Below are 12,772 nucleotides of genomic sequence, written 5' to 3'. Positions count from 1 at the left end.
GGTGAAAGCATAATTTGCGTTAGTTTTGTTCTTGAAGTACAAAAGTAACATGCAAGTCCAATGCTTTAGTTTCATTTCCTGAACTTCTCAATGTGTCTGATCCAAATCTATGCTACTGATTTGTCTTTGCAGTGTATCAGATTCAAAATATGCTTAATGCTTAAAATTAAGAAGGAGGTGATTTATCTTGCATGGCTGAAACACCCAGGTTTGTAGACTAATTACCTTATCCTCCATCTTTTTGTTTTTCCTGGTAGCGGAAGCTTAAAAGTTTGAAAGGTGATTCTGAATTGTACTTGGAAGTGACTCGCCATTGGTATTTATAAAGCACCATCTTAGTGAGCTGTGCTCATCCCCTAAGTACAGAAAGGACATGCCCTCGGGTGACTGATCTAACCAAAAAATTGTTTCTCCTACTGATCTTGGAGTAGGTCTGTATTTTTTTTTTTCAGTTCAGCTGGTCCATCAGTGCATAGAAGAGTGTGCTTAGCTGTTTATATTCTTAGAATAACTTGTGTTTAGGTAAAAAGCAGATTTATGGTTTTTTTTTTTTACTGTATGAAAGCTTTAGTTCTGACAAACTACCTAATGGGATCATGTGAGTCAAAATCCATACTGTTTCTGTCTTTTTACTTGATGTGCTTTCTGGTCCTTTTGGTGCATAGCATCTTGGAAAAAAAGAGATTCTGGTTCTTTAATGTTTTTTTAACGCGTGTGTGTTGAGGCGAAGCTCCTGTCCCAGCAAGGAAGTTTTTTGGAACAATTTCAAGAGAGCAGACTGCCCTCTTCAAAGATCTGCTTGGAGGAGTCCTGTGGGTAAGGCCCTGGTGGGAAGGGAAGCCCAAGAAAACTGGTCAATGTTCAGGGATCACCTCCTCCAAGCTGAAGAGCAGTCCATCCTGATGAATAATAAGTCAGGCAAAAATGTCAGGAGGCCTGTGTGGTTGAACAAGGAGCTCCTAGCAATATTTAAACACAAAAAGGAAGCATACAGAGGGTGGAAACAAGGATTGGTATATGTTTACTACAGAAATATTGTCCAGGCATCCAGGGATGAAGTTAGGAAAGCTAAAGCCCAAGCGGAATTGAATCTGGCCAGGGACATCAAGGACAGCAGGAAGGGCTTCTATAAGTACAGAGATGACAAAAGGAAGACTGGGGAAACTCATTGCTCGAAGAGATAGGGGATGTGGTTACATTGAACACAGAAAAGGCTGAGTCATCAAATGCTGCTTTGCCTCAGACTTTAATAGCAAAATCAGCCTTTGGGAATGACAGGTCCCAGAGACCAGGAGGAAAGGCTGGAGCAAGGAAGATGTAACCTTGTTGGAAGAGGATCAGGTCAGAGGATCATAAGCAAACTGGACGTGAATAAGTTAATGGGCCCTGATAAGATGCACTCATGAGTGCCAAGGGAGCTGTCAGATGTCGTTGCAAGGCCACTCTCAATAAACTTTGATTGATCACGGCCATTGGTAGAAGTGCCCAAAATCTGGAGGAAAGCAGATGTGACTTCTGTCTTCAGGAAGGGCAAGAAGGAGGACCCTGGGAACTACAGACCAGGCAGCCTCACCTCAGCATCTGGGAAAATGATTGAGCAGCTATTCCAGAAAACTGTTTCCAGTCACATTAAGGACAAGCAAATGATCAGGAGTAGTCTGTATGGTATCACCAAGGGAAAGTCTTGCTTGATGAACTTCATAAACTTCGATGATGAAGTCAATGTCCTGATTGACAAGTGGAGAGTAGTGGATGTTGTCTACCTGGACTACAGTAGGGCCTGACACTGCCTCCCGTAAGATCCTTACGGACAAGCTGCTGATGCACGGGCTTAATGGGCAGACAGTGAGGTGGGTTGAAAACTGACTGAATGACCAACCCCAGAGGGTGGTGATCAGCAGTGCAAAGTCTTATTCGAGGCCAGTGACTTGTGGTGTACCTCAGAGGTCAATACTGGGTCCAGTCCTGTTTTACATCATCATTAATGTCCTGGTTGATGGGGCAGACTGTACCCTCAGCAAGTTTGCTGAAGACACAAACTAGGAAGAGTGACTGTTATGTCAAAGGGTCGTGCTGCTACCCAGAGGGACCTTGGAGGCTGGAGAAGTGGGCTGACAGGAACATTATGAAGTTCGACAAGGGGAAATGCAAAGTCCCGTACCTGGAAAGGAACAGTCCCATACACCAATGCATGGTGGGGGCTACCCATCTGGGAAGCAGCTTTTTGGAAAAGGTCCTGGGTGTCCTGATGGGCAAGACTGAACATGATTCAGCCATGTGCTCTTGCAGCAAAGAAGGCTAATAGTATCTTGGTCTTCATTGGGCAAAGTATTGTCAGCAGGGCAAAGGAGATGATCCTTCTGCTCTGTTCAGCACTGGTGAGGCCACACCTGGGGTACTCTGTCCAGTTATAGGGCTCCTCAGTACAAGAGAAACAAGGACATACTTGAGGGAGTCCAGTGAAGGACCCTGAAGATGGTGAAGGAACTGGAGCATCTCTCCTATGAAGAAAGGCTGAGACCTCTCTGCCTGGAGGGGAAAAGGCTGAGGGGGGCGATCTCATTAATGTATATAAATACCTGAAGGGAGGGTGCAAAGAGGATGGAACCAGGCTCTTTTCAGTGGTCCACAGTGACAGGACCAGAGGCAATGGGCACTAACTGACACTTCAGAGATTTCCTCTTGAGTATCACGAAATACCTTTTTTACTGTGAGAGTGACTGAGTGCTAGCACAGGTTGCCCAGAGAGGTTGTGCAGATATTCAAAAGTTGTCCGGACTTGGTCCTGGGCAACTGGCTGTAGGTGTCCCTGATTGAGCAGGAGGGTTGGACCAGATGACCTCCAGAGGTCTCCTCCAACCTCAATCATTCTGTGTGTGACTTTCTGACAATCTTCATAGTCATAGAATCACAGAATAGTTTGGGTTGGAAGGGACCTTTAAAAGGTCATCTAGTGTAAACCTCCTGCCCTGGAAAGGGACGTCTTTAATGAGATCAGGTTGCTCAGAGCCCTTGTTCAACCTGACTTTGAACACTTCCAGTGATGGAGCATCCACCACTTCTTCTCTCGCCAATCTGTTCCTGTGTCTCACCATGGTTATCGTAAACAATTTCCTCCATCTATCCAATCTAAATCTACCCTCTTTCAGTTTAAAACCGCTACACCTTGTCTTGTCACTACAGGCCTTGGTAAGAAGTCTTTCTCAGTCTTTCTTATAAGACCCCTGTATTTACTGGAAGTGCTGCAATAAGGCATTCCTAGAACCTTGTCTTATCCAAGCTGAACAACCCAAGTGACTCAGCTTGTCTTCATAGGAGAGGTGTTCCAGCTCTCCGACCATTTTCATGGTCCTCCTCTTGACCCGCTCCAACAGGTCCATGTCTGTCTTGTTTTGGGAACTCCAGAGCTGGATGCAGTATTCCAGGTGAATTCTCACAAGAATAGAATAGAGGGGGATGATCCCTTCCCTTGACCTACTGACTATGTCTTGGGAGCTTGTGTGAAGATGTGACCACATACCTGTATGAAGACATGCACAAGCACGATCTCGTGGAACATTCACTGAGAGGGATCCAGCTTCAAAGCATAGCCTTCATAGCTGTGGTGGCAAGCCACTGTATTTGAGCTTATAAGCTTTGTTTAGATCAGAACAGAGTACTGCTGGTTTGAAACTGGTCTAGTTGGCTGGCTTCCAACGCATGCTAATGTGTCTATTTCTGCTTCTGAATGGTAGTTGTTGTATATCCAGAGAATAATTTTTTGCTTTATCTGTGTGATTTTATACATAAAATGTTGTGCATATATATTATTCTATTTTTTGCATCTCTCCTTATTAAAACAAACAAACAAAAAACCCCAACAAAACAACAGCAAAGAAGAAAGTGTAGTTGTATTAGTCCTTTGCATTCTGGCCCACCTGAATTCCTCTTCCATGGAGACCGTTTTCCAGTTCTATAGTCAGTGCCAAAGGTGAAGGCAAAATACAGTCACATTAATTCATTCCTGCAGAAATACCTTGCCTAATTCCTTTGAGAGGATGTCCTGTTACTGCATCATAGACCCACCATTGTAGTCAGATTGTGAACAATGAATTTACCAGCATATTCTTTTCTGTTTCCAAAGTACAAGGTTATAAATTACGGAAGAAATATGTATGTATAAGTTTCTAAGTGCATGAATGTGCACTTTCTGTTGCACAGCTTTACCTCATTTCTCATGTTCAGTCCACAGAGTGATTCAGATCTTCCGATGTTGTTTTGATCTTCCACTACAGAGAAAATGAATCAATATTTTGTCTCATCTGTTAACCCAACAAAGACACACTTCTGGTTCCTGGGCTGTGATTTTTTACTGGGAAATATTGTTTCCAAAGTTGACCTTTCAAAAGCTTCTCCGCTTGCTTTTTGTCCCTCTGCCAGTTTCGTATTTATCTTTTTGTTCTCATCATGTTCTCTTTTCCTTTAGCTTAAATTATTATTTTACATGTGATACTGTATTGGTTGTTGTACTGCAGTCAAGACAAATAAGAGTTACGGTGTTTCCTCATCTGGGAAGTGCACTTTATTATCCAAAATGTAAAATAAAACTGGTAAGAGTGACTTCTGGTAAACTCATGTCACATTTAATTGAATTTTCTGTTTACTTCAAGGCCGTTCATTATCTTTCCTTGGTAATTTAAGTATTGTGCAATATTGTAATATTGACTAATGGGATTTCTGTTCATGAATCACTACCAATCCATATCAATTTCTTAAATACAAATCTTACCTTTGTTTGCTTCCTAGCAAGTCTAGACAGTAAGTGTTTACAAAGGTGGACTAAAAGGTGACTTCAGTCAGTTTTCCACCAACCTTGCTTGAAATGCTTTCCTAACTTTTCTTGGGTCACTCTTCACTTGCCTGAGCCTTTTACTTGACATAAAGGAGCTGGAGTCAGGATTGGTACTAATGTTGACACAACATCATTCTCTAAGCAAAACTGGAAGATGAATTCTGTTTAAACCTGTTAGGGTGATCCTGTCTAGTCTTAAAGAAATATTAATATTCATGTATTTTTTCTTTGTCTTTCAGAACAATGGGTCACTTGCTTGGTGCCAGAATCATAAACAGTGTTCAAAGGTATGTCCTTTATTTTTCCCTCTCACGTCAGTGACCTAGTTGCTTTCAATCTCTTGTCTGTAGATTAAGTGCTCTTCATCTTAGCCTGTTTTCAGAAGCATCTGTTTGTATTTTATATGGAAACCTCAATCTATAATAAAATATAAAAAAATAAAACCAAATGATTTGCTCTTTCAGGACAAAGGAATAATGTTTGAGGATAAGTATCAAGCTTAGTTAAACTAATATAATTCTGTGGCTATCAACAAACTTTTTACTGGCTAAAATCTGGTGTATCATTTAAAATCTTTCTTCAACAGCACCAAGACGTGCCAACATTCAAAATTTCATTTAGTTTGAGTACTTAATTTTTAGCCTGACACTGAATCTCTGAAAAAAATCTTGATACAAATCCCAGTGGCTCTACTGATGCCCTGTCCTCTCCTAGCACTTTAACCCTGAAAGCCTCGAGGGTAGGTGAGCTAATTGTCAAGTGATTCTCCTGTGCAAGAGTCTTTCTGTGGTGTCTGGATAGAAGCAGCAATGATTTGGGAGCTTTGTTGGGTCAAAGTGGGATTGCACATTCTAGTGCTGACTTTGCAAAAATCACGGAAGATGCATCCGTTGGAAATTTACCTGAAAATCATGAAAGCAGTATTTTTGTCTTAATCTTCCAAAAAATGTATTTCTAGAATAAATTAGGCTTTTTAACTTCAGTATTTTTATTCTGTGAAGGTTGTACTGCAAATGGGATTAAATCCAAGTAGCATCGCTCTGTATTGTTTTAGTAATGTAATCTATATAACTGCTGGTGCTAACCCTTAACACGTGACAACTTCTTCATATTTGAATAACGAAATTACTGGTTCAGTGATTTACCTTCTGTTGGAATGAATGGGATTTGAAATGGACTGGTTTGTTATTGACTGTTCCATCGCAGGAAAATAAACGAAGTTGATTGCTTTAGTCAGTATTAAAACCAGGCTATAGCAAGATCAGTATAAAAAGAGAGTGGGACAATTTCTATCAGCTGTGCCATGCTGTTAGGGGTTGCACTTCTGCAGAGAAATCTCATCATTCTTAAAGAAACCCAAACTAACAAAGGTGCAGAGAATGTGGCTTATTGTAACTGAAATGCCTTTTAGGGAAAGTGAGTAGGTCTTTCCCAGTACCATAGTGATCCTGATGTAATTTTCTTTTCATTCATTTATGAAGGCTGCTGTGTTTTTCCAGTGGTTTGTATCTGCCCTACAAAGGAGGAATCACGCAATAAAAATTGTCCAACTTTTAAAGCAAGGCAAAGGTTATAGGAACTTCTCTCTGAGTCACTCCCAAGTTCCTAGAATCTACCTAAGATGGATATAAGGTATTATGAATTTAAGGTTTACCTTAAGATTGTATTAGTTTCTTGAAATCAATGTAAGAATGCTACAAATTAATATTACTTTATAATAAAACGTGCAACAACAGGTTAAGTTTTAAATTACTTAACATATACTTTACAGTAATGTTACCTTAATTTTCATTTTTTTCTTAGGAAGGTAATACATTTTTCCTTAAGAAAGCAGCTTTGCCATATTTAGAAAAAGAAATACATGTTAACTTGGTAAAATTGTTAACAGAACCGAACATTAGTAGAATGTCCTCTTGTTTCAGGCAAGCTTTGGTTTTCTGTGTTTTGCAATGCAAAGTCAAACAATCCCATTACCCGAAACTTTCAAAGCAATGCAGAGGATCGAGTTAAGCCTTTAAAAACATAAATTCCTTTCACTGCTTCTCCGCACCTCAGTGGAGGAGGTTTAATGAGTGTAATTCTGCCGGATATCTCAGATGACATTTTTTCTAAAGGATTCTCCCAGTGTCTGCCATTATTTTGTGGTTATGATGTTTAGTGACACAGTGAAGTGATTTGTGGTAAAGTGCAAGTAACAGCAAACATCCTGCTACTTTGTTAGCAGGAGGACTTTGAAATACAGAAGCACTTTTTGTTTGGACAAGTATTTGCATCTGACACACAGTGGAGAAATTTTATTTGGAAGTTGCATCAATGTATCAGGCAGTAGGTGATACAGCAATAAAAGGTGATGTAGTTAATTTAGCAATTTTTCTATAATTTTACCCTTTCATCAAAGAATTTATAATATGGAAAAGGTACAACACAGTCCATCTTTTTACTTGTAACGTAACCATTCCAAATTTCATCTTAGAAGTGTTTTTTTTTTTCATTCCAAGGACAGACATTAGCCTGTAAAAGCAGAAGTCCTGGATGGGAGGTGAAGCTCTGGAGAGGAAAATATCATCATAAAGCATCCAATACAGGGCTTTTGCATGTAGTTTTTCCTTACTGCAAATACCTTTGATGTCTGTTTCGGCTTATGTTTGCCTAGACCTGAATTAGCAAAAAGCTGTTCTGAAGTCTCTGTCCATTATTCTCCGAGAGTAAGATTAGTCTGGCATGAAATTTTGTGGTAATTTTGTAGACACAATTTTGTACATGACATAACTGGCAAAAATATCATAATACTAGCATACAATGAAAATGATTTTTTTTTTTCCTCATGGAAGTCTGTGGCCTTTAGATTTGGGGATACTTCTGTAGCTGAAAATAGCTGTTGGTAAGATACTGTGCAAGTTCTTTTGGTCAGTGAAGTACCGCTAAAGTTAATTTAAGCTATTATACCATTGCCTTCTAATACAAGTGTAGACCACAACTGTTAGTTTGAAGATTAATACCTTTGAGAAATATTAATTTTTCAAAGAAGTACAAATCCAATGAACCAATATGGTTTTAGCTCTTACAGGAACAGCTGTAGATTGCTACCTACATCCCAAACGGCTATTTGTTTTTGTTATTTTAATGGAGCAAGTCACAAAAGCATGACTGCGAGCAGCAAAATATGCACCAATGATTTTATATGTAATTTAATTTAATAAGATCTCTCCAGAGGTCTATTTTACAAGAGAAGAACACAAGAGAGCTCTTGAATGTTTGCTTTGTTTTCTCAAGAGGTGGATAATTACAATATGTTAAAAATACTCTATTATAGTTGAGACAACTATAGGATCAATAAATAAACTGCCATTTATTGGTTGCAGTAGTGATTTATTCACTGCTGTCATACATTCCTACTTGTCAGCTTGTACAGATTTGAAGCAGACTGAGGACTTTACTGGGATCTTGTCAATTGCCCTCTTGGATTCCACTGCGAATATTGAGGTAAAATTGGCACTGGTGTCAATTAAATTTGCTGTGAACTTCTTTGGAAATAGACTTGAAACCAAAATTCTTTTGTCTAACTTTGTCCATAGTTATGTTGTTTTCTTTGAGCTTATGCCCTTTTTGTTAGAAATTGAAGGATAAAATTATCTTTTTTTAAATTTTCCCCTCTAGTTATAGCAGATGTCTTATGTGCTTCAATTTCTTATAGTCCCTTAAAAATATATGTTGACATTGAAGTTTATTTTAAGGTTTAGACATTTTTCTACACTTTATCCAGGAGAAGTGTTTGGTACTGTTGGTTAGAATTAAAATAATGCTTGAGTATTATTGTACATGCAAACTAATGTATTTTGTGTGACAACGTCCATATGTTGTTTATATATTAATAAAAACAGTGACTATTAATCCAGTAACTATTTGGTCCTGAAATTGGTTCTTTTAATCTTTTAATATTGAATGTATTAAGCATGAAGATGAGTTGTGAAAACTTGCTGTGTTTTTCTTTGGAAATCAGAGCAATAGACTATTTCAGTTGGAAGGGACCCATAACCACCATCTAGCCCAACTGCCTCACCAATTCAGGGCTGACCAACGGCTGAAGCATGTTACTGAGGGCATTGTCCAAATGCCTCTTAAGCCCTGACAGGCTTGGGGCATTGACCCCCTCTCTTGGAAGCCTCTTCCAGTGTTTGACCAACCTCTGGGTCAAGAGATGCTTCCCCATGTCCAACCTAAACCTCCCCTGTGCAGCTTTAAGCCATTCCCACACGTCCTACCACTGGATCTCAGGGAGCAGAGCTCAGCACCTCCCTCTCCACTTCCCCTCCTCAGGAAGCTGCAGAGCCATGAGGTCACCCCTCAGCCTCCTTTTCTCCAAACTAGACAAACCCAGAGTCCTCGGCTGCTCCTCACAGGACATTCCTGACAGCCCTTTCACCAGGTTTGTTGCCCTCCTCTGGATGCATTCAAGGGCATTCAGATCCTTCTGAAATAGTGGGGCCCAGAACTGCACACAGTGCTCAAGGTGAGGCCGCACCTACGTTCACTACAGTGGGACAATCCGCTTTTTTGACTGACTGGTTATGCTGTGTTTGATGCACCCCAGGATGCAGTTTGCTCTCTTGGCTGCCAGGGCACACCGTTGACTCCCATTGAGCTGCTGTTGACCAGCACCCCCAGATCCCTTTCTGCAGGGCTGATCTCCAGCCACTTCTCTCCCAGTTTATACTTGTGCCCGGCATTACTCCATCTCCGGTACAGAATCCAGCATTTTGACTTGTTAAATTTCACCCCATTAATCATAGCCCAATCCTCCAACCTATCTAGACCCTCTGCGAGGCATCTTGTCCCTTGAGAGAGTCAACAGTACCTCCCAGTTTGGTATCATCAGCAGACTCGCTAATGGTGCATTCAACTCCTGCCTCCAGATTATTGACAAATGTATTGAACAGAACTGGCCCTGGAATTGAACCCTGAGGAACAGCACTGGTGACTGGTCACCAGCCAGATGTAGCCCCTTTCACTACAGCCCTTTGAGCCCTGCCCATCAGCCAGTTCTTCATCCAGTGCAACGTGAACCCATTCATCCCACAGTTGGACAAGTTGTCCAGAAGGGTGCTGTCAGGGACAGTATCAAAAGCATCACTGAAGTCCAGAACAACTATACCCACCACCTTCCCTTCATCTGCTAGGCGTGCGACCTTATCATGGTGGATATCAAATTAGTTTAAAAGGATTTTCCCTTTGTGAGTCCATTTTGACTGTGTCTGATGATTGCACTGTTCTTTAAATGCCTTTCAATACTGCCCAGTATAATCTTCTCCATAATTTTTTCCAGGAACTGAGATTAGAGTGACATGTCTGTAATTTTCTGGGTCTTTCCTCGTGCCTTCCTTGTAAATTGGAGTAATGCTGGCTAGCTTCCAGTCAGCAGGAACCTCAGATCTTTGGTAGATGGTTGGGGAGGGGTCCTGCTGTAGTATCTGCTAATTCCTGCAGTACTCTGGGATGTACTCTGCAGTACTCAGGTGCTGTGGATTTGTGACTATTCAGCTGATACAGCAGGTCTGTTACAGTTTCAGTGTCCAAAAGTGGAAAGTCAGTGTTCCCACCCTCCTGGTCCTCCAACTCAGGGCACCCAGCAGCCGAAGGTCTATAAATATTAAAGACTGAGGCCAAAAACGCATTTAATGCCTCTGCTTTTTCTTCATCCCTATTTGTCAGGTGACCGTCTTCAACAAGTATTGGTCCCATCTTTTCTTTAGACCTTCTCTTGCTATTAATGTATTAAAAAAATTCCTTTCTTGTTGTCTGACACAACATGGCCAGTTTCAATTCTAATTGAGCTTTGGGCTTTCTTGTCTTCTCCCTGCATATGTGAACCACAGCTCTGCAATGTTCCTGTGAAGCCTGACCTCACTTCCAGAGATCATACAATTTATTTTTCTTCTTGAGATCCACGAGGAATTGCCTGTTCAGCCAAGCTTCTGCTCTGCTCTCTTGACTTATGACACAGTGGAATTGCCTGCTTCTGTGCTTCTAAAAGGCAGTTCTTAAAAACTGACAAGTACTTGTGGACTCCTAAGCCCTAAAAAGCAGATTCCCAGATTACTCTGCTAAATCACTCCCTGAATAGCTTTAGGTTTTGTCTCCTGAAGTCCAGGGTAGCAACTCTGTTGTCCTTCTTGTTCATTACACTGAAAATTTTAAACTTAACTATTTCTTGATCACCGTGGCCAAGACAGCCACCTGACATCACATCCCCCATGAGTCCTTCTCTATTCAGAAAGAGCAAGTCTAGGAGGGTATCTTTCCTAGTTGGCTTACTGAGTACTTGTGGCAAAAGTTATCTCCCATAAAGTTAAAGAATTTCCATGACCTGCTCATCACAGCAGTATGATATTCCCAGCTGATGCCTGGGAAGTTGAAATCTCCCATAAAGGAAAGGGCTATTGATCCAGAGGTTTCTCCTAATTGCCTATAGAATAATGCATCAGTCCTTACGTCCTGGCTGGGCGATCAGTAGGAGACACCCACTACATCATCTGCTTTGTTTTTGATCCCTCTCATCCTCACCCAGAGGCTCTCAAACATGTCATCGCTAACTACATGGGCTGTACAATCCAACCACTCCCTTACACATAGTACGACACATCAACCTCACCTGCCCTATCTATCCCCTCCAAACAGCCTGTAGCCCTCCACTCCAGCACTCCAATCATGGGTCTCATTCCACCAAGTCTCACTAATACCGATTATATCATCGTTTGGGCAACCAATCACCACTTCCAGTTAATCCTGTTTGTTTCTCACGCTGCATGTGTTGGTGTACAAGCACTTCAGATATGCTCCCAGAGCAACGTAAATGTTGCCACTATCATTGCCACTCTAATTAGAATTGATACTACATGTGTAGGTATGCAAATAAAATCTACTTTGGGCTTATTTCTCCTCTGATTAGTCACATTTTCTATATCTCGTGCTCTGGGTTACCTAAGTAATTATTTTAAAGCATTATGAGGTACGGGTTATATACATAAAGAAGTAATGTCTGTAACGTATTGATCTTATCTAACATATAATAATCTAATGTGTTACTTCAGTTAAAAGAATTCAAGTTGTTTTAACACAGGTAGGCAATTGGCTTTGGTACATATTTGTATCCCTCATTAATACTGGAAAAGTTCCCTCTAAATAGCAACATGTAGAAAAAAAAGTCAGCTTTTTTATTTCTGTGTGTAATGGCAGCTGCTAGGGAGAAAAGGTCAGTGTTTAAAATCCCATTGACTGACTATACGGAATATCTAAACCAGAATGTCTAGTTTTGCTGTTGAGAAACTTTTGTGACACTTTTTGTTAAAGACTTGTTTATCATTTGTTGAAGTGATAGGTCTCAGAACATTTTTTCCTTTATCTTCTCTAAGATAGATTTGATAAATGAAAGTCACATAATGAAATCTGTATAGATTCTAGGTCTTTCTGCAAGCCTAATTCTCATTGACACTAATGAGAAATTCTGAGTGGAGAGATGTGTTCAGTGTTGAGAGATGAATTTTGCCCAGATACGGTTGTTATTAGATTTATGTTTTCCGGAGTTGATCTTATACATCTTTACTTGCAATTCCCAATGTTCATAAGGGTGGAAAATAGTGTTCTTGTTTTTATCCTGTGTACAGATGTTGTCATCTGGTGATTTCATTATATTGCTTCTTGAAATGAGTTTACTTAGTGGGTTCAGGAGAAAAGCAGAAAACATCCACCCATTTTCACAACTGTATTTTTTTTCTTATGCATGTTAACCCACTGACTATATACATATAATAACTGCACACAGGTGGAGGGTCTGTTTCACTCCTCTTGTTTACTTTGACTAGTAACTTCCCCTTAAGGTAATCCACTTGAACCAAAGCATTACAGTGATAGTTAAGTTCGTTGATCAACCTCCCACAAACAGCT

At 40.4% G+C, this 12,772-nt stretch overlaps 1 protein-coding gene across 1 annotated transcript in view; it reads left to right on the top strand.

The window, feature by feature from the left end:
• ANOS1 (anosmin 1) overlaps positions 1-12,772 on the top strand; it is a 144,352-nt gene that overhangs the window by 26,146 nt on the left and 105,434 nt on the right. Inside the window, exon 2 of the mRNA XM_065655572.1 lies at positions 5,071-5,118. Coding sequence (XP_065511644.1) covers positions 5,071-5,118 — 48 coding nt within the window. The remainder of the gene's footprint in view (positions 1-5,070; positions 5,119-12,772) is intronic.

The sequence above is a fragment of the Caloenas nicobarica genome, chromosome 1 (genome assembly GCF_036013445.1).
Source record: "Caloenas nicobarica isolate bCalNic1 chromosome 1, bCalNic1.hap1, whole genome shotgun sequence".
Lineage (NCBI taxonomy): Eukaryota > Metazoa > Chordata > Aves > Columbiformes > Columbidae > Caloenas > Caloenas nicobarica.
The sequence above is the reverse complement of the archived record's forward strand: the minus strand, read 5'-3'. Positions and strand labels throughout refer to the sequence as shown.